The following is a 22,928-nucleotide window of genomic DNA, read 5'->3' on the forward strand; positions in this document are numbered from 1 at the left end:
AAAGGCACATGTTTTCAGTTTTATTCCTTTAGATATGAAGTTTTCTACATGTAAATAAAAACGTAATCAAGAGAAGCATTTAGAGTGCTGTCTTTAGAGACCCGTTCAAAACATATACCATCACACTGCTCCTTTAAAATTGCAATATCGTACCTTATCACATCTGGTTCTGTGCCATCATTCTTATAGGATGCTTCGAGTTGTCTCTGTCGCGTGAGAAGGTCATCCACTAAGTTTTGCCTTCTGTCTCCCTCCAATTGTGTTCTAGGGGCATTTGGTTAAGGGCCAGTCACAGAAATAAAAGCATATTTAAAACTTGTATTTCCAGTGTTAAAAGCATCACTCTCAGAAGTCACCTATTACTGCAATATCAAAGCCAGTCAGGAAATGAGAATTTTCAGAGAGCAATAGGGTAAAGTAGACATAAACCTTTGTCAAGGGCTTTTAGGGTTATAACATTATTCATTCAGCAGGGATTCAGGCTGCATGGCTCTTAAGACAAAGGGCATAAATTATTAGAGCATTTTCTTCACACCTTGAACTCTAATACCCAACATGAGGACACCACCCTTCACTGAAAGGTGTCTAGCAGAACCCTGTTTCTGTGATTTACAACACCTTAAAGAAAGAAGAAATCCTGATTTGTCTTGAGAATGTGATCCAGAAAACAAACTGATGAGGAGATTTGGGAAGAATTTTTTTTTTTGCATTGAATTAACGTAATACTTAAGAGCAGTGAACTCCAAAAAAACCCAGATCATCATTCTCAGGCATTATGCTTATTAGCTGTCTTTAATAATCACTACGCAAATGATTTTTTCTACAATTTTGTTAGCATATGATGGTAAGACACGTAGACTGGAAGCTTCACAGGACAAGGACTGAGTCTTCCTACATGTCTGTCTAGTATACAGCACATTTTAAGTGCTACTACAAAATCACCACCAGCACACTGGATAGCTCTGTTGGATTCAGCATGGCTCTTCGTATGTTAACTATTTTGCTGGGTGATGATACAGACCAGCTGAGAAGCCCTCGCCCAGCTCACTAAGTGGTCAACAAGTTACCAAGAGGTCATTTAAAGGATTTCTTTCCATTTGCAGAGTTATCTCACTAGCACTCCCCAGTAGCAACTGAAGTAGGGCTTGTTGCTTTTGAAGAAAATGACCCAATTCACTCAGCCACTGAATGACTAGAGTTCTTGGAGTGCTGCCTTGTTCGATTTTTATTATTTTTAATAAACTCAGTGATGCCCATTTTAAAAGTGATTACCTCTCTTCCTTGAGTTTTAATTTGAGCAGGTGCATAGCCACAAAGACTTGTGTTTTCTTTCTTACATAGCAGTGCCATTTATCTGTTCCAAGGTAATATTCTCAAATGAAAGTACCCTGCATTCAGTGCAACATGCTCAAAGTTCAACATTAGAATGAAAGCTACTGGCTTGTTGCGGCTAAACAACCATTTCCAACCCTCCGCCCCTGATTCAAACATGGATACAAGGGTTCTACACACCAAAGGCTTACTTTCAATGTTACCATAAGGCCACCTGCAAGTAAGAGGCCTTCAAATGCCCACTGGATATACCTCCATAGGCACGTGTGGGTTAGAGAGGAGACATGATAGAGACTCAGAGAGGACACCATAGAGGTGCAAAAAGGAAAAATGTACAGAAGGACAATCTGGCACTAACATCCACCCTCCGCCCCCAACTGAAGAGCAAGGAGAAGCCAATGATGTGTAAAGGTAACAAATATAAAACATTTTTAACACAATGCACAATCAACCTGTGAATCTCACCGACAATGCAGCAAAGAGCTTAGTAGGACTCCAAAATGTCCTAGACTTTTGTACGATGTTAAGAAAATGTTCCAGAAAGTTTAAAGGTACTTGTCAATTTTAAATCTTTCTTCTTCTGGGGTCGATACTTGTATCTCATCCTGCGACAGATGAGCACATTCGTTGTCTGTCTGTCTTGTACTTTGATTGCAGTAGCTCTTTGGGGCAGCCACGGTCTTTGTGCTCTGTGTTCGCACAGCGCCTAGCACAATGGGATCCCAAGTCCTCAACTAGAACTCCGAGGCACCACGACAATACAAATAATAATTTAAAAACCTGAAACCTTCCCTTGTAGGGCAAAGTGTCACCAGCTGGGATGCACTTATTCCCAGCAAAAGCTAGAAATAAAAATCCTAATTAAACAAAGGGGCCTACATTTTCAAAAGTGACTAGTGATTCTGGGTGCCCACTCTGAGGCACCTTGAACGGGTCTGGTTTTCAGATTCTTGGCCCTGGTCTACACTGGGGGGGGGCATTTATTCACGTAGCTGAAGTCGACGTACTTAGATCGACTTACCGTGGTGTCTTCACCGCGGTGAGTCAACTCCTGCTGCTTCCCTGTCGACTCTGCCTGCGCCTCTCACAGCGCTGGAGTACAGGAGTCAACGGGAGAGCGCACGGGGGTCGATTTATCGCGTCTAGACTAGACTAGATGTGATAAATAGATCCCCGCTGGATCAAATCGCTGCCCGCTGATCCAGTGGATAGTGTAGACATACCCTTGGGGTTCGGCGCTTTCTGAACATGAGGCCACTGAAGATGTCTCAAACTGGGCACTGAAAATCACTACTCATTTTTGAAAATTTAGGCCAGAATATATAATTGGTTGTAGCAGTTTAATGGAACTAAGCAAGTGACCCACTATATAAAGACAGAGCCAATACACCCCTACTGTATCCCATTAAAGTGAGTGGAGTCACACTGGGATGAATTTGGCTAAATGTCTCTATTTTGGGTCACCTGTACTGGTACAGGAGATTTTCAGACCCATATGAATGCTACTGGGCTGCTATCTACTTGCCCCTCTTACACATGGCTTTTCCAGCTGTGTGCAGGAGAGACTAGGTCAGGACAAATCCAGAGCACAGGTGAATGAGGAAGAAGTTACACATTCCTAGCACGTCTTCTAGGACTACCCAACTCTTCCATCCAGAAGGGCAGAGAAACATTTCCTGCACATTAACAGCGCTGTACTTGATCAGAGTTCTGCTGAGCTCCCCTTATGGAGATAGCCGTGCCCACTGCACAGCGGCCTTACTTCCCACCATTCCAGGGTGTGGGAGGTGCTCCCAATTCGGACACTGGTTTCATACACGGCTGTGGGACAGCACCGCGAGGACGGGAACCTGCAACTTCTTTTTAAATTGAATTGCGAGGAGCGTAAGAAAATACACAGGCCAATTATGTCTCAAACAAAGAACATCAGAGCTGCCCGTGTTACAGTCTGTCACCCACTGGAGATGTTCCAGCAGTCACTACAACATTAAAAAATGAGTGCAGGGTCCCTGAAACAAATCAAGATTGCAGGCAACATTTTAGTAAATGGGGCCTCCTGGAGTTGAGGGGAGGGAGGCGGCTAACTGCAGCTTCCTTCTCAAAAGAGCCTGTTTTTCCACCCACTCCTACGATACCAGAAAGAACGGCGAGATACTGTTTATATGGATACATCTGACGTGTTGATATAGCTCGAAGCAGTAAGTCCTTCAGCTGGTCGATCTTTACCTTGAGATTCTGCAACAATGATCGGATTGTCACATTAAACTGAAGGGAAAAAAAGAGAAAAAGTTGTTGGTTTTTTGTTTTGTTTTTGTTTTTTACACACCAGATTACAGTGTAGCCCTACAAACATCCATATTCAAATGATCCAATGCAGAACCCCACAAACCCCACTATACACCACATGGCAAGATTCCATCTGACACTGAGAAAATCCTGCCATGTTCTGAGAACACAGAGAAAAGCCTGCCATGTTCTGAGAACACAGAAGCTCAGCTGTACACAAGCGGTGCTGTTTGGGATTTTTTATAAAACAATTAGATGTTAACATTGGTTTTGCAACCAGTTTTTTAAATGTACTCAGGCTAATTATGAGACCTTTCTTTCAAATCCTCACAAATTAATTCCCCTGTGTGCTGGAACATTTTGCCCATAATTTTGCTGTTGTCCAGTTAATTTCCTGCTTCTTTATTCTACTTCTTATGAGAAATATGGATGCTGCCTTTTTCTGTAGGCGGAGCTCTCCTGGCTCCTGTGTTTTAGTGAAGGCTACTGTCAGAGGTTCAGAGATTCCTTCCACTCGTTCTCCTGTAATCTCCAGACCTGTAATTTCATTTCTATTTAGTTTTACCGCCAGACACTTGTTTACCCTCTTTGCTCATCCTTGACTCCTGGCCTCTCCGGACTACTGACTGTAATAATTTGTATTCCTGTTGCTTGCATGAGGTTCTTAGATTTATCTTTTTCTACTGTAAATATAGTAAAAAAAATTATTCTCTTCCAGGCAAACTAATAACAGCACTGTAATATTCTGGCTACCTAGGCATTCTCTCACCTTGTTTACCTTTATTCTGTAGAAAAGTCTACATTTTTCCTCCGCTTGCCCTGAATATTGTTCCCTTTGATTCTGCTAACTATAGGAAAAGTGCACATAACTGAAACGAAGTTGGTAATCACCCAAGTTACAGGCTTGCATGCACTTGAAGGTGCCTCTTGATTGCAAGGCAATGTCTGTACTATGGGTGATCACTCAAAGAGAAAGCAGAAATAAGGCTGGGATACATGCAATATGGAGTAAACAGGGAGCAGGACAGGTTGCTTTTCCCCTCATGCCTACACTCAAATGGACACTTCCTTCTGAATTCCCCTTTCACAGCAAACTAAGCCACATCAATTTCTCCAGTGTTCTCAATAGCCCCAGAATAACTGTCTGCTCCCCTTGAGGAAGGTTGAGAGGCAGTTTGTCAGGCAAAAGAGGAAGTTAAGTGTCCAACCTCCACTTCCCCATTACTGGTAATTCTTGTAACGTAGTGTACTTGATATCAGCAAGAAGGTGATTGGTGGAGTTTTCAGAAGTGCCTCACTGAAAATTTAACACTCAGAAGCCTGAAACCTCTATGAGACTTGTACCCCTACCAGGTATGAAGATGGTAGAGTGGGTCAGATGTTGAGGCAGCCATATCTGCTGTGAGCATGGGATTAGCCAGTTCAGAGATTTGCATAATAATTGTGCCACTGAAAAACAACCAGGCAGTCATTTAAGCAACATTTCCCCCACTTTTCAAAGCTGAGTGACCCCTCAGGACAATAAACACAATTGCAAGCCCCCACAACCCTGCCAAGTGTTGTGAAAGGCCTTCTCATTATCACGGATACATTTCCTGCACCTTCCTCTCTGGGAAACGCTGCATTAGCCTTATCCAGCCTAGCTAGCCAGAGTACAGGAACCGGGAAGAATTACATGTCAGTATAATGCAAGGTAATTAATCAACACCATCCATCAAGAGGGATTTACCCCTCCACCCCCGCTAAAAAACCCCACAAGGTAAGAGTCCATGTGGGCCTCACTTGGCTCCCACTGAAAACAATGGAAGTTTGACTGTTGACTTCAGCATGACTAGAGTTAACCAATGCTTGAGCATTTGTGAAAGCCTCACCCTACAGCCTTTTTTAACCTTAGCTTTTATACTCCGTTTTTATTCAGGTATAAACACAGCATTTTTGGTTTTTTAGTCACACTGGGGGCAAAACACCATAAAAACCAGGATCTTGTTGACTACTTCCCTACCAAGCAAATACCATACAAAGACATCTCTATTAAAACATTTACTGGGCACAGCAAGTATGAGTGATCGCCATGTGTTTCTCAATGTGAGTTCTTGTTATCATAACAAATATTTCATTGCTGGAAGTTTGTTTATAGTAGAATCAAGCACTGCCAATACTTGTCTTTAACTGTTCTGAGAGCAAATTCCTTTTACTCCATTAAAACACAAAACATGGAAAAATTTCTTCACAGAATCATTTTAACCGACTGTAATGTTTTCATAATACATAGGCTACAAAGCTTACAATACAAGATAGCCTTTAGACAACAATGATGCAGCCCCCCTGCCTTTTTTTTTTTCTTTCACTGTGATGTCCGGCTTAAAAGAAAGAATGAGATGATGCAAGTCAGAGAACTTTGGCCTGTATAAATACCGATGAACTAAACAAGTAAGTTTTTGCTTTGCCTGCATTTCGGGAGTGAATGTGGCTGCACAATTTAAATACTTCTGCAATTTGGGGAAAAGATCATTATAGCAAGTTTATGTTTTGTAATTGCTTGGTTCTATTTGAGAGTCCTGCCAGACTATGTTCAGAACAGCTACAAGGGCAGGCAGCACTGTGAACTTCATACTCATGCCTCCCTCTCCATCCTGCCTTGGTCTCTATCAAATAATATACCTCAGCCAGGACCTAGAGCAGTGGTTCTCGACCCACGGCCCAATCAGCACACAGCTGCAGCCCATCTGACCTCCTCAGGGCCACACAGGTAGTAGATCTATTGTGTGGATGCAGCCCATATGAACACAGAGAGCTTCATATGCAGTCCACAACGGTCAGTAGGTTGAGACCCACTGACCTAGAGAACAACCACTAGGGGTAGAGGTCAAAATCAATCTCCCTACTTCATCTAGGCCAGGATTCAGGAAGATGCTTAAGCACATGAATAATCCTAAACATGAGAATAATCTTACTGACTTCAATGGGACAAAGCACATGCTTAGAGTTAGGCACATGCTTAAGTACCTTCCCAAATTAAGAAACTGAGAACCTCTTTGCTGAGACTGACTACAAAGGGAACAGTTAATGGCAATTGTGATTCCAAATACTTGAATAAACTGGGGCCTAGTTATCAATTCAATCCGAAGCATACATGTAGCTCTTCTGCTCTGTTTGCAGTAAGGACATAACTTGATCTACCAAGGCTTAAACGTGATCAAAACAATACTGTCCACATTGGATTTTAAAAACATGCTACCTTGCAACACAGTTGTAACTAGCCGGGTTCTGGTAGTTTCCCTAAGGGGCAGAGATAAAAATTCTATAATCTTGTTTAAAACAATGTTAAGATGGATCTAGGAAGAAATCTCTATCACAATTCAGTTAGCACTGTTGCTAGAAAAGAGTAACTGCGCAAAACTATGGAAACTAAATGCACAAGGATGCAACAGAGCTAATGAACTTCTCCGCCCAATGTGAACCAGGCTAATGACTAACAAAGGAGAGAGACACAATAGAAAACACTAAATGGGATTCATTTCATTACAATTATTAATACTGACTGAGAAACAATTCAATGAGAGCACCAGGCTAAGGGGATAAATTAGTATCTAAAATGAGGTCTGTCCCTCATGAGTGACAGCTGAGATGGGGTTTTGACATGTCTTAGGGGTATATTTATTGTAACAACTCATTTAGGAAAAAGCTGCATAAAAACTCAGCAAGGATTGTTCTGACATTATCCTGTTAGTTGCTTGGGCTCAGGAATGGGTCACAGTCCGGACCCACTTTCAGGTAGAACTGGGATAAGATTGCCAAGAGTTTATGTAAATGAAGGTGAAGAACAGTGAAGTTGTGAAGACTGGGAAGTGGTGGAAGCCAAAGCACTGCAGGATAGATTGCAGGCGCAATGCTGCACTGGCCCCAGGGGAATGCGCCAGCAGTGACTGAATAGTTCTTCAGCAGCTTACACTAGAGAGCTTATAGCGGCACAGCTGTACCAATTCAGAGAGAGCCTAAGCCAACGGGAGAGAGCTCTCCCGTCAACTTAGTTAATTCACCCCTAGCGAGCGGCAGAGAACAAGAGATGGGAGAGCTCTCCCATGGACATAGCGCTGTCCACACCAGTACTTAGGGTCAGCGTAACTTACGTCGCTCAGTGGGGTGGCTTAGTCACACCCCAGAGCAACATAAATTATATTATTTAAGATGTAGTGTGGCCGCAGCCTAAGATTCTTTTTTGTTCTTATTTCAGGAGAGATTTTTGTTTGGGGGTTGTTTCTCCCCGTCCCCCATTCAGCCAGGAGGCCACGTGACTGTTCTTTGGGAATGGGCAACAGGGGATGGGTCACTTGATGATTACCTGTTCTGTTCGCTCCCTTTGGGGCACCTGATATTGGCCACTGTCAGAAGACAGGATACTGGGCTAGATGGACCATTGGTCTGACCAGTATGGCCGTTCTTCTGCTTTCAAATTATAAAAGAACATTGTAAAAAGCAGCGATTTTGGTAAAAGTCTCTTATTTCTATAAAGCACTAACATTCCATTTCCAGGGCACTCCAAGGGACAGTCTAGTGTATTACTCCAAACCCAGATTATAAAGAGCTGCCTACAGGCTTTGGAAGCCCACTGCCATACAAACCACGTACAAAAATCACAATTAGACTATTGCTCTTCTACCACATGCCCTTTTGCTTTAACTACTGATGCTCCATACCCCACTTCTAGCTCCTTTGAGTCTGAAGCCCACATGCTTAGTAAGGGAGCATCAGAACATAACTCAATTAATTTTGTTATTTTTCATTTTAAAAAACTAAAGCTAATCTAAATTCATTGGCTAATCAAAATGACACACTGCAGGCTATATGCTCGGACAGATAACAGTCATTTTCATATAGTACATATTCAGGGTGTACAAACAACTGTTGCAATAGCCACAGTACACATCCGATTGCTCAGAACTTACAGTATAGTGTGCGGAGTGGATACTCGGGATATTACTGATGGGATGCAAAGCCATTCATCTCTAAATATACATCTACACTACGGAGATGATACCAGCACAGCTCTGTAGTGCAGACACAGCCTACACTGACAGGAGGAGTTTTTCCGTCCATGTAGAACCACCACCTCCCGGAATAATATTTGCGTCTGTTAACATAGCTTTCTTCCATCAGCGTAGCTCCGTCAATACTGAGGGCAGATCTACACTTAAAACGTTGCATCGGCGCAGCTGCACCAATGTAACTGCACCACTGTAGTGCTTAAGCAAAGCCACTCCTCCTGTCAGCGTGGTTAATCCACCTCCCCAAGAGGCAGTAGCTATGTTAAGAGAAGCTCTCCCGTCAACATAGCACTATATACACAGGGAGTTACCGGGTAGGTCAATTGTGAGAGTCTATACCAGCTTTTCTCAAATTGGGCTCCGCAGACTCCTGGGGGCTCCTGAGAGTATTCCAGAGGATCTGTAGGCCCCACTGATCAATTCCTCCCCCTCCCTCTATCTCCCAGAGGCTACTGACGCCAAACTGGGAGATTTTAAGTGCTAAAAGTCCGGCGGCACAGCAGGGCTAAGGCAGGCTCCCTATCTGCCCTGGCTCCGCGCCAGTACCCGGAAGCGGCTGGCACGTCCCAGGATGGGGGTGGTGTCTGCGCACGCTACCCCTACCCCGAGCGCCGACTCCGCAGCTCCCATTAGGCAGGAACTGCAGTCAACGGGAGCTGCCTTTGCTCCCCCTCTCCCCTGCCTAGGAGCCACTGCCAGAGGGATGTGCCAGTTGCTTTCGGGAGCCATCCAAGGTAAGCACTACCTGGCCGGAGCCTGCACCCTCCACCCACTCCCGCACCCAAACTCCCTCCCAGAGCCCACACCCCGTCCCACAACCAAAATCCCTCCCAGAGCCCACACCCCATGCCCCCTCGGGCCCGCCGCAGCCTGGTGAGAGAGAGTGAGGGTGGGGGAAGAGTGAGCAGGAGACAGAAAGAGGTGGGGTCTTGGGGGAAAGGGGTGGAGTGCAGACCTGGCCTGAGAGTTTTGTCAGCATAGCTAACTTGGTCGGGATGCAGTTTTTTCACACGTCTGATGGACGTGGCTAAGCCAATGTAACTTTTCCGTTTAACCCAAGCCTAGGTCAGTGGTCTGAATCTGGCCCAGTAAAATTGCGACCAGATGTTGTTGCTTTCTGATGATTATGAGAAGGACAAAAAAAAAAAAAGAGTTGATGGAGTCAGTTTCTGAACAAGCATCCTCAACAAATACACCAGGACAACTAACAACCCTGCTGACAGTCTTTGCAGAGGTGCCACAGTCAGAACAAGCATACAGGCTAATCTAGCCTCTCATGAGAGGAGGCAGCTCAAATCCCAGATAAGACATTTGCAGGCAGGTTTACACCACAGTTCCGGACCTGTTGTGGAGACAGGGGATAAACAGTCTCCAGAATAGTCAATTCAGTATTTTTCACCCATGCAAAATACATTAACAATATAAGGCCCAGTTCTGTAAAGATTTATGCACATGCTCAATTTTACAGAGTCAAGGGGGAAGTCAAAGTATGTAAAGCTAGGAATGTGCATATGTCTTTGCAGGATCGGGCCTATGATTTTAAGTTTAACTCCAAAGAGAGTAGCCTAAGATTTTCCTCCTGAATTAATGCAAAAGTGGAGAATCAAACAGTAACAGGTTAAGCACTGAAGTCTCCTTTTCATTTATGTCAAACATTTCAAACTCTGCTCTTCTGATATTTTTGGACTTGCACAACTCAAAAATGACTGAATCTAGAAACGTCATATTTGGCTGTTTATAGCGCCAAATGAGTAAGAAACAACCCAAGCCTGAAAATCTGCTCTATACTTCAAATTCAGGAAGCTGGCAAGTGCATTATTATGTGTGCTATTCAGTATTTCTGGTACCCTTAACCAGAAGGGGTGGGGGTGTCTCAATGTGTAGTAGATCTCTCTTGACTGACAACCTAGAGCAGTTCAAAATATTGGATATGCACCACAAAGAACTTCTCAGTTCTTACTTTTGTAAAATAAATCAAGGGCATTACATGCAAGAAAACTAGCATTCACCAAAAGGCTGAAGTTCGAGAAGTCAAGCATAGAATTTCAGGACATTCAAAAAGTTAGTTTATTCAAAAGCTTTGTTCCTGTTTTCCTTATGTAAACCTTAGTAAACGTACCATATGTTAACATAGCATAAAAAAAACCACACAGGGCATGAAAAGTTGCATTAGATTAATAGATTTTAAAGTCAGAAGGGACCATTAGGTCTAGTCCAATCTCCTGTATAACACAGGCAAGAGACTTTCACCTAGTTATCCCAGCATTAAGTCAAATAATGTGAGTTTCATTAAAACATCTCTTTCAGAAAAATATCCAGTCTTGATTTGAAGACAACAAGAAATGAAGGATCCATCACAGAAACCTAAATTTGGAGGAGTTTCCTGAATGTGTTTCTCAACTTTACCATTGTATTAGAGTTTGTTATATTTAAATACAAAACTTAAGTTAAAAGAGATGTTTACAAACGTTAGATCTTTCCTGAAGATATGGTACCTTCGTTGAATTTTCACCATTTCTTTGACATCGATTACGTTCCTGGATTTTTTCAGCAATCTCTTGTGCAATGTGACAAGTGGAATCGTACATCGACAGCCTATAAACAGAAAGATTTCAGACAGTTAAGAAACTTCTCCCAGTCATCTCTGTGCCAAGGATCTTGGTTTTAGTCTCTCCTCTGTTAATCAAGTGTCTAGAGAGTCTGCCACAAGCCTCAGAGAGTTAGTTCATCAAATTACTAAAAGCAAACAACATATTGCAGTGACACCGAACACCTATCTCCCCAGGGATTTCTAATGTACCCATCACAGTGATTATATGAAAGCACTGAATCAGTGAATGTTAAAGTCCCAACAAGGGATTTAAATGAACAATGTCAGGATGCTGTGCTATACAGATTCAGTAATTTGAGGTTGGCTAATCACTGGGACATGAAAACTTTGTTCAACCAAGGGCCACAATGGGAGCTTGTGAGGAGAATAAGGCCTACACCTAATTTTCATAAAACAAAGCAGACTGAAGCCTCTTTCATTCACATGGAAATTTTAGAGAGAGAGAATAGGTGCAAGCACTGGGTGAGCCATGGATCAAGAAGGTGCATCTTATACAGCGTCAATGTTTTCTAAGGATAAGTCTAACACTACAGGCGCAGGCGCAGGCACAGGCACTCACTTTCTCCCCCCCGCCCCCTCCCCCGTTGGTGCTCCTCCCCTGTTACGCCCCGAGGCCCTGCCCCTGCCCGTGCTCCTCCCGCTCCCACAAGCCCAGACCCTCGTTCTGCCTCTTCCCACCCCTGCTCCGCCCCTCCCACGAGCCTGAGCCTACGGCTCACTCCTCTGTCTCCCACAAGCCAAACAGCTGATCAGCAGCCAGCTCTGGGGCCCGCAGAACAGCTGATCAGCGGCTAGCCCCAGGACTGGAATCACTGTGGCTGGTGGGTGCTGAGCACCCCCTATTTTTTTCCATGGGTGCTTGAGCTCCAGAGCACCCACAGGGTCAGCGCCTATGGCTGGGAGTGTGTTTCCCATGACCGGTAGACAGATCCATGCTAGCTCTGCTCCAGCTAGTGCACTAAAATTAGTACTGTGGCTGCAGCGGCTCAGGCTAGCCATCCAAGTACAATCACACTCAACCACCTGGGTACATATTTGAGTGGCTCGCCCTAGCTACTGCCTGTTCCGCCACAGCCACCTGGTTTTAGCACACTAGCACATATTTGTCTACCCACACAGGGAAGCACAATCCCAGCTGCAGTGCGGACATACCCTTGGAGACTTCTTCTAAAAAGATAAGGGGGGGGCTCCCACTGGAGAACTTTGAGGACACCCTGGTTTCACTGAGTGCAGAAAGCCTTCACACTTTCTCCAATCATTAATGACACCCAGTGCTGACACAGAAGAAAGTCAATGAGAGCCATCAGCTAGTTATTTTGTTTGATATTTACAGTCCTGGTTTGCATTGTTGAGGCAGATAAACAGCCCAAAGATACAGTTATAGAAATATAATGCAAAGTAAATTATCCACCAACCAGTAGCCTTATGGTATGAGCCACCGATTCCTGCAATGACACAGTGCTAATAAGCTAAGTTCGTTATTACCGTGACTCACTCCAATTAATGATAAATCAGAAGAGCTAAGAGGAAAACACAGCAATACACTGAGTCAGGGCTATTTAAAAAAAAAAAGAAAGAAAAAAGATTATGGATGGTCCCAGAGAGAAGCGGATCATTACAAATTTTTACATACGTATCCTCATTCCTTCAAGCTAAGATGCATCTTAGGTGTGGCAATTATCACATAATGAAATGAAGGGGGCTCCATGCCATAAGTTGAAAAAGTAAAGAGGGAAGGCCCGGCCTCAAAAGGTTAATCATGCTGGAAAGTACCCAAAGAAACACTGTAATTAGCTAATTCACTTCAAAAGTCTAATTCCTAATTTACGGCATTTCTTTCCTGCCCAGCACTAACATTAAAACTTTGCACATGTATTGCACTTTTCATTCAAGGATCTCTGAGTACTATGAAAACATTCATGAATTTAGCTTCAAAACCCCCCCTGTTCCCACCTCTGAAGTATCCCTTGTCTTACTGTACATAAGGATGCAAATTACTGGGCTCAACACAGGGGTAAACTAGGTAAATTTTAATGGCCTACCATACCCCAAGTGGTGTGACTAGATGATCTAGTGGTCCCTTCTGCCCTGAATTCTATGAACCTGTGAAAGAAAGCAGCACAAGGTTGAAGGAATATGCCCAAAGTCACATGCTAAATCCATGGCAAAACTGAGAAGTCTAGACTCACAGTCCTGTGCTGTAGCCTCAAGACCATCCTTCCACTCCACCAAATCTCTTTGCTGCTAGGAAACAGAAGTACCTTAAAATAAAGTAAGCAAAATTCAGTCCTCCATCGCCCCTTGCAACCACACTGACTTCAGTAGATTTCGTGGTACAACGAAGGCCAGAAATTGGCTCCAGTGAACAGGACGTTGGACTACCCTGAGCCCTGCCATTCACTTATTGTGTTCTACTGGCCAGCACACTTACACTCTGTGCCTCAGTTTCCTCATCTATAACCTGGGGATAGTGACGTTTTCTCACTTTTGTAATGTGTTTTGAGAACAATGGCTAAAAGTTGCTATAAGTGACAAGCATTATCCTTCATTTTAAATGTAAAAGGAGGAAAGGGTGAGTCCATCACTCTCAATATCCTACTGTCTAAGAAGTTGACACCCTCTACTGTGCAACTGCCTAGATTCCCCAGGAAACAAAGAGAAACAGAATAAAATAAATATTTTGCCATAAAAATTCTGTAGTGTAGAACTTCACAGGCTTCTTTTTGTGCATAAGGAGCTGTAAGCTGAAGGAATTGTTTGAATAATATGTCAACAACTGTATTTTTCCATAAACTAAATATTGTAAGTGTTTCAATTTAAATCTTTTTATTTGAAAAAAACAAAAACAAAAAAACCAAACAAACAGATGCACCTGTGACACTCTGTACCTGAGAGTGGCACCCTGGAATCCCCATATTTCTCCATTGTCATATAATTTATATGTTTTGTACAAAGTATGCCTTTTGAAGTATTTTAAAAGTCTTGATCTGTTGACCATTAATTAATATTAATGCTGTTGGACATCAATATCCTCTTGGATTGTATGTGCTAACATTGTATGGGAAGTTGTGACCTTTTGCTATGAGTGTGTTACTGAAATACATTGTGAAGTTGGGAACACCCACAACCAGCCTTCCAGATACAACAAAGGAGTAGTGAGACGTGCTGATGGCTCATTAAAGGGAATCCAACTTTCCCAGAGACCTTCCCAGAAGACTTCTCAGAGAGAATACACAGACAATGGAGACTGCTTGACCAATGGGGGCGGACCATCGTGTGACAAGCATGGATCTTCCCAGCAAGCTGGAAGAAACTATAAAAGAGGAGAAGTGACATCTTCACTGGACCTCTCTCCCCATCCCACCCCCACCTCAACAAACATCTGGAGGACAAAGACTTTGAATGGGGGAGGATAGTCGCAAACTGGAAAAAGAGTCCCAGAATCTGGAACCTGCTTGTACCATCTGTCAAGGTGAGACACTGCTTGATTCAAATCCTGTTTCGTTTATAGAACTCAGACTGTGAATTTATTTTTACTTCTTAAGTAACCAACTTTGATCTTTATATTAGTTACTTATAGTCACTTAAAATCGATCTTTCTGTACTTGATAAATCTGTTTTATATTTTACCTAAAACAATATGTTTTGGCTGAAGTGCTCTGGGAAATCTCAGCTCAGTTTACAAAGGCTGGTGTCCTCTCCACTTTGATGGATGGGTGGACTCAGTAATGAACTTCTGACCAGGCTTCTGACTAGGGCAAGATGGTACAGTTCGGGGTGCAAGGCTGGAGAGCTGGGGGGAACTGGCTGGAGCCTCTCTATTATTGGTTCATGAGTGGCTGGCAAATCATTCATGTAACTCAGCTGGGCGTGTCCCTGCCTATGGATGTCTATGTAAGTGCAGTACCTGCCAGAGGTTTGGTGTGGCTTAACAACAGCATCACAGCATGAGAGGGATAACTCAGGTTGGTGAGACCAGGCTGCACCCCAGGAACCCCACCACAGTACCCTTATATCTAGAAGTTCAATAATAAAATGTAGTAATACCAATATATTTGCATACTGATCTAAATATACTAAGTTTATAAAAAGTAACTGAGAAATAGTTTAAGACTAATCCAATAGACAAGACTAAATAGATGCAATGTGGGTGCCAAAAAAGCAAAAATAAATTAAGTTATAGCCATGTACCTACAGCACAATTATAAGACGCACGCAATATTAAATGCCAAAAATCTACTAATTTTCATTAACAGATTCATAGATTCCAAGGCTATGATCATGAGAGATCCTCTGTTACACTAGTGATAGAATTTCCCCAAAATAATTCCTAAGGCATATATTTTAGAAAAACATCTAGTCTTCATTTTAAAATGGTCAGTTACAGAGAATACACCACACCCCTTGGTAAATTGTTCAAATGGTTAATTACACTCACTGTCAAAAATGTAAACTTTATTTTAAAATGTCTAGCTTCAAATTCCAGCCAATGGATCATGTTAGACTTTTCTCTGCTAGACTGAAGAGCCCATTATTAAATATTTGTTCCCCACATAGATATTTACAGACTGCAATCAAGCCACACCTTAACCTTCTCTTTGTTAAACTAACTAGACTGAGCTCCTTGTGTCTATCACTATAAGGCAGATTTTCTAATCCTTTAATCATTCTCATGGCTCTTTTCAGAACCCTCTCCAATTTATCAACATCCTTCCTAAATTGTGAGCCACACAACTGGACACAGTACTCCAGCAGTGGTTGCACCAGTGCCAAATATAGAGGGAAGGTAACTTCTCTACTCCTACTTGAGACTCCCTTGTTTATATATCCCAGGATTCCTTTAGCTCTATTTGGCTACAGTGTCACACTGGGAGCTCAAGTTCAGCTGATTATCCATTACTATTCCCAAATCTTTTTCAGAGTCCCTGCTTCCCAGGACTGAGTCCTTATCCTTAAGTATTGCCTGCATTCTTTGTGCCTAAGTGTATACATTTAGCTGAAGAGTATACTGTTTGCCTGCACCCAGTTTACCAAGGGATGCAGGTAGTCCTGAATCAGCAATCTGTCCTCTTCCTTATTTACCACTCATACAATTTCTGTGCCATCTGCAAACTTTATAAGTGATGACTTTATGTTTCCTTCCAGGTCATTGATAAAGATGTTAAATAGAGTAGGGCTAAGAACCGATCCCTGAGGGACCCCATTGGAGAAACATCCACTTGCTGATTATTCCCCATTTACAGTTACATTTTAAGACCTACCAGTTTTTAATCCATTCCTAGCCAAATACCTTACATAAGTCTATTACCTTTATCAGTCAAACCTGTAACCTCATTCAAAAAGATATCAAGTTCATTTGACAAGATCTATTTTCCATAAACCCATGTTGATTTGCATTAATTACAGTACCCGCCTTTAATTCTTCATTAACCAAGACAACCTAGATATATAGATTTTAACTAAACAGAGTTCCTAAAGAGAGCAACTTAAATAAAAATTGCATATACAGAGAGACCATTATCTGATAGTCCAATAAGCAAGTAAGGCAAAGTGAAATGCAGTGAGCTTTACCTATAATAAAGTAAAATGGGCATAATAGTTACCTACCTATCACACAACAGTGAAGTAGGTATTTGTAACACACCCATCACCAAGGTATTGAGTGGTTTTATTTTTTTTGTAAAGTTGTTTAAAGAGGAAACTGCTGTATAGGAATTATGAACTAATATTTGTACTTAATCTTCCAAAGTTTTATTACATATATTTATAACAAACATTTTTACATCTGCTTTTAATCTTTCACCACCCACAGAAATATACACGATACCCATCCAACCAAGTCAACTGAACAATGCTAAGGCCATAGATTTGTTTCAGTATTTTACACTAAGCTTTTGCTTATGAACTGAAGTGTCAATCGGGATCCAAGTTTATTAAGTAAATGTCACAGTGGACCCAAATGCCTGGGAGAGGTTGTTAGGAGGGTCAGCTAGCTTCAATTTTCCTTGAGCACATTGCGGGCCCGGTTTTCAGAAGAGATCAGCCCCCAACCTTCCTCCAATAGGATGAGTTCTTTTAAAAATCTGGCCCACAATGTGGCTAAGTGAAAAGGTATAATGTTCACTGTGACCCTCATTCTTACTAGCCATTCGCTTCCCGTGCACTAACCAAACAGCCCTGACTTAGATAGGCAGCTCTTTGGGCAGGAAAGGCCCATTTGTTCTGGGTTTGTATAGCACCTAGCACAGGGGATCCTGCTCTGCAACGGGGCCCGCGCAATAACACACACACACACACACACTCTGTCCATAACCCCCTGAACATGCAGGCAGCGCAGACTGGGTGCTAGATCCGGTGGTGGGGGGGGCTGAAAAGCGGAGCAGGGTCAGTGTCACGGACACCAATCCTGGGAGGGGTGATGGGGGACGGGCGGAAAGCCGGTCCTGCCCCGTAAGGCACCGCAGGGCCCGTCGGGGGGGGGGGCAGATGGGAGGCTGTTCCCCCCCCCCCGGGGCTCTGCCCTGAGCTGGGGGCTTGGCCCCGCTTCGCGGCGGGGAGGGGGGGCTGAAGGAGTCGCACACAGAGCGCAGGCGCCGTCGCCCCCCACCCGCTCACCAGGGGTCCGGAGCCATCGCTGCGCCCGGGCCCTCCCCCTCTCTGGCACCGCTCGGGGCTGCTGAGTTCGGAGCCCGGCTCCGGACACTTCCGGGCTAGGTCAGTTGACTACGGCGCGCGCAGAGGCTCAGAAAGGATAGGGGAGGAGGGCGATCTACATCCGGGTCCTGCCCGAGAGGCGGGGTCATCAGGCAAGCCCCGCCCCTCAGGCACCCTGCAGCGGGGGCGGGGGGATGGGAGAAGCAGGTCACACAACTCCCCGGAGGCTGCACTGGGTAGGGGCGCAAGTCACAAACCCGCCGCGGGGGCTGCACTGGGAGGGCAGATCACACAACCCCCCGATGGGGGGGCAGATCACACAGTGAAGGGGCAGTGTTAGTGCACATCAGGCGTACCCGTGCAGCCACCTTGCTGCACCCACACAACTGCACTGTGTCTCTTCTGTACATGTCTGCCTCCAGCTACCTGGTGCCTGTTTAACCCAGAGGCATGTGCACCCCCCTATAGACACCACGTGCCGGGGTGGGCGGGGGGCGGCTTACCACCTGGCGCCTGCAGCCTACTCTCCTTCTTTACTGTCATGAAACACAGAGGGGCAGGTGGCCTAGCGCCTGCTGTTAGGTGTCACATTCTTCTGTCCCAGATCTGGGCTGCCTGACCCAGGACTCGCTAATCCACCCCAGCTAGCTGCGTTCAGCATAAGATCCCTTAAGGCTCTGCCAGGTATGGCTGAGGTGCCTTTACGCCAGGTGTTTTTACACATGGCGCCATCTACTAGCCAAATAGTGCAATACAGTTTAACAATCCATTACAGGCTGCCTCTACTAGGATTTCCCTCTGTCGCTTCACTCAGTCAGCTTCCTTGGTTGTAGCAATGGTGAAAGGACTAGACTGGACAACCCCACTGGGCACTGTGTCATCTAGCTAGGGCTGTCCTTAAGCATACGCAGCATAGGAGGCTGCCTAGAACACCTGAAAATTTGGGGCACTCCCGGGTCTTAGTGTCCACCCTCACGCCTCTTCCTATCCCTGTTCTGACCCATCCTGCAGGCTCCCACAGCTGGCTGCTGCAGCCTGGTGACTCTTACTCCCGAGGGGATCCAGTAACTTAGGCCTGGTCTACACTAGGCGTTTAAATCGGTTTTAGGAGCCTAAAACCGATTTAACGCCACAACCGTCCACACTAGGAGGCACCTTATATCGATTTTAATGGCTCTTTAAATCGGTTTCTGTACTCCTGCCCGACGAGAGGAGTAGCGCTAATATCGGTATTAACATATCGGAATAGGGTTAGTGTGGCCGCAATCGACGGTATTGGCCTCCGGGAGCTATCCCACAGTGCACCACTGACCGCTCTGGACAGCATTCTCAACTCGGATGCACTGGCCAGGTAGACAGGAAAAGCCCCGCGAACTTTTGAAATTCATTTCCTGCTTCCCCAGCGTGGAGATCTCATCTCATCAGCACAGGTGACCACGCACAGCTCATCAGCACAGTTAACAATGCAGTCTCCTGAGAATCGAAAAAGAGCCCCAGCATGGACCGCTCGGGAGGTAATGGATCTGATCGCTATATGGGGAGAGGATTCAGTGCTAACAGAACTGCGTTCCAAAAGACGAAATGAAAAAGTATTTGAAAGAATTTCTAAGGCTATGACGGATAAAGGCCACAGCAGGGACTCCGTGCAGTGCAGAGTGAAAGTTAAGGAGCTCAGACAAGCCTACCAGAAAACCAAAGAAGCAAACGGAAGGTCCGGGGCAGGTCGAAAAACATGCCGCTTCTATGATGAGCTGCATGCAATTTTAGGGGGCTGCGCCACAAGTACCCCACCCCTGACCGTGGATTCCGAGGTGGGGGTTGTAATCTCTGCCATGTCTGAGGATTATGCAGACGGGGAAGATGAAGAGGAAGAAGAAGAGGAAGACCTCGCAGAGAGCACACAGCACTCCGTGAACCCCAGCAGCCAGGAGCTTTTTATCACCCTGACGGAATTACCCTGCTCCCAGCCCTCACAAGCAACTATTCCAGAGAATGACGCCCTGGAAGGGAGCTCTGGTGAGTGTACCTTTGCAAATAGCAAACAGTGTTTTTTAAGCAAGCCTTTTTTAATGATTGATTTGCCCAGAGGACTTGGGATGCATTCGCAGACAGTATAGTTACTTAGAAAAGTTTGTTAACATGTCCGGGGATTGAGAGGAAATCCTCCAGGGACATCTCGATGAAGCGCTCCTGTAGGTACTCCAGAAGCCTTTGCAGAAGGTTTCTGGGCAAGGCATCCTTGTTCCGCCCACCATGGTAGGACACTTTACCATGCCATGCATGTAGCGAGTAATCAGGTATCATTGCGTGGCAAAGCATCGCAGCGTATGGTCCCGGTGACTGCTGGCATTCAAGAAGCATCCGCTCTTTATCTTGTTCTGTTATCCTCAGCAAAGTGATATCGTTCAGGATAACCTGGTTAAAAATCAGGAATTTAAGTAAGGGGGGTGGCCATTTTTCTACTGGGTTCGTGGAATGCAGCAGCTTAAAAAAAACACTTTCCTGCACGTAGCGAAGCGGGGGGAGGGGAGGAGTGAAATGCCGATGATCTTTTCTGTTTGGTCACCGGCGAGGCGATCTTCCCCAAGCTACCGGACAAGCAGTGGGTGGGGGGAGGGGGAAGGTTGTTGATTAGCAGGGAGCTAGCGTGGTATTAGCCATGCGCTGGGGGGGAGGGGTAAATCACTGAGACAGTGGCTTACCATGGCCGCATGCAAGCTGAATCCTGATGCCTGGACCTGTGTCTGAGATCTGTAACCCCAGAGATGCAAGCAGTCACTATTAAGATGAAAAATGCGACCTTGTAGGGAAATCACATGTGCTATGTAAGGTGAATAGTGCTTTTCACTGTGAAAGAGTATAACCATTGTTCTGTAAAATGTATCTTTCTAAATATTTATCTCCCTCATGCAGCTGCAAATTTTTCAAGCGTCCCTCCTCCATCCCAAAGGCTAGCACAGATAAGGCGGAGGAAAAAGAAGACGCGAGATGAGATGTTCTCGGATATTATGGAAGTTACACGCAATGAAAGAGCTCATCTGAATGAGTGGAAGGACGTGGTTTCAAATTACAGGAAAGAGGCCAGTGAACGTGAGGACAGGAGGGATGAACGTGAGGACAGGAGGGACAACCGAGATGAGAGGTGGCGGCAGGAAGACCGGCAGGAAAATCAGCGGTGGCGGCAGGAAGATCAGTGGTGGCGGGATGCAACTCAGGGGCTGCTGCGTGATCAAACTGACATGCTCCGGCGTCTTGTGGAGCTTCAGGAACGGCAGCAGGATCACAGAGTGCCGCTGCAGCCCCTGTATAACCACCCTCCCCCCTCACCATGTTCCTTAGCCTCCTCACCCAGACGTGTAAGAACGCGTGGGGGGAGGCTCCGTGCACCCGCCCACTCCACCCCCGTGGACAGCCCAACCAGAAGGATGCCGTTACTCTGAATTATTTTTTAATGGCCTTCTCCATCCCTCCTTTCCTCCTCCCAAAGCACACCCTTACTTCTCTCCCTCTTTTTATAATGAATCAATAAAGAATTCATGCTTTTTAAATGAGAGTGACTTTATTTGCATAAGTAAGCTGTACTCGAAGGGGGAGGGGGAGTTGCTTACAGGGACTGAGTCAATCAAGGGGGTTGGGTGTTCATCAACAAACACAGCAGTCACACTGTACCCTGGCCATTGATGAAGCTCGTTTTCAAAGCTTCTCTGATGCGCACCGCTTCCTGGTGTGCTCTTCTAATCTCCCTGGTGTCTGGCTGCGCGTAATCAGCGGCCAGGTGATTTGCCTCAGCCTCCCACCCCGCCATAAAGGTCTCCCCCTTACTCTCACAGAGATTGTGGAGAATACAGCAAGCAGCAATAACATAGGGGACATTGGTTTGGCTGAGGTCTGAGCGAGTCAGTAATGTGCGCCAGCGCGCCTTTAAACGGCCAAATGCACATTCCACCACCATTCTGCACTTGCTCAGCCTGTAATTGAACAGATCCTGACCACTGTCCAGGCTGCCTGTGTATGGCTTCATGAGCCATGGCATCAAGGGGTAGGCTGGGTCCCCCAGGATAACGACAGGCATTTCAACATCCCCAACTGTTATTTTCTGGTCTGGGAAGTAAGTCCCTTGCTGCAGCCGTTTAAACAGAGTAGTGCTTCTGAATACGCGAGCGTCATGAACCCTCCCTGGCCATCCCGCGTGGATGTTTGTGAAACGTCCCTTGTGATCCACCAGTGCTTGCAGCACCATTGAAAAGTACCCCTTCCGGTTTACGTACTGGGTGCCCTGGTGCTGCGGTGCCAAGATAGGGATATGGGTTCCATCTATCGCCCCCCCACAGTTAGGGAATCCCATTGCAGCAAAGCCATCCACTATGGCCTGCACGTTTCCCAGAGTCACAACCTTTCGTAGCAGCAGCTTAGTGATTGCTTTGGCTACTTGCATCACAGCAGCCCCCACAGTAGATTTTCCAACTCCAAATTGATTCCCGACTGACCGGTAGCTGTCTGGCGTTGCAAGCTTCCACAGGGCTATCGCCACTCGCTTCTCTACTGTGAGGGCTGCTCTCATCTTGGAATTATGGCGTTTCAGGGCAGGGGCAAGCAAGTCACAAAGTTCCATGAAAGTGCCCTTACGCATGCGAAAGTTTCGCAGCCACTGGGAATCGTCCCACACCTGCAACACAATGCGGTCCCACCAGTCAGTGCTTGTTTCCCGGGCCCAAAATCGGCGTTCAATGGATAGAATCTGCCCCATTACCATCAGGATCTCCAAAGCGCCGGGGCCCGCGGTTTGAGATAATTCTGTGTCCACGTCCTCATCACTGTCATCGCCGCGCTGCCGTATCCGCCTCTTACTCGCCTCGGTTCGAAGGTCCTGGTTCAGCATATACTGCACGAGAGTGCGCGAGGTGTTTAAAACATCCACGATTGCGGTATGGAGCTGAGCAGGGTCCATGCTTGCTGTGCTATGGCGTCTGCACGGTTCACCAAGCAAAAAAGGCGCGAAA

The 22,928-nt window shown here is 45.3% G+C and overlaps 1 protein-coding gene across 3 annotated transcripts in view; it reads right to left on the minus strand.

Moving 5' to 3' along the window:
• STX8 (syntaxin 8) overlaps window positions 1–18,024 on the minus strand; it is a 162,256-nt gene extending 144,232 nt beyond the window's left edge. For 2 of the 3 annotated variants that reach the window (XM_044983249.1, XM_044983247.1), the window contains exons 1-4: window positions 17,890–18,024; window positions 11,132–11,258; window positions 3,503–3,597; window positions 154–264 (exon numbers count right to left, since the gene is read on the minus strand). In XM_044983249.1, the coding sequence (XP_044839184.1) occupies window positions 154–264; window positions 3,503–3,597; window positions 11,132–11,258; window positions 17,890–17,906 (350 nt within the window). In that variant the 5' untranslated portion in view covers window positions 17,907–18,024. The remainder of the gene's footprint in view (window positions 1–153; window positions 265–3,502; window positions 3,598–11,131; window positions 11,259–17,889) is intronic. The other variant, XM_044983248.1, reaches the window with a different exon arrangement.
• Between the last annotated feature and the right edge of the window lie 4,904 nt (window positions 18,025–22,928).

This window comes from Mauremys mutica, chromosome 12 (assembly GCF_020497125.1).
Source record: "Mauremys mutica isolate MM-2020 ecotype Southern chromosome 12, ASM2049712v1, whole genome shotgun sequence".
Taxonomy (NCBI): Eukaryota; Metazoa; Chordata; order Testudines; family Geoemydidae; genus Mauremys; species Mauremys mutica.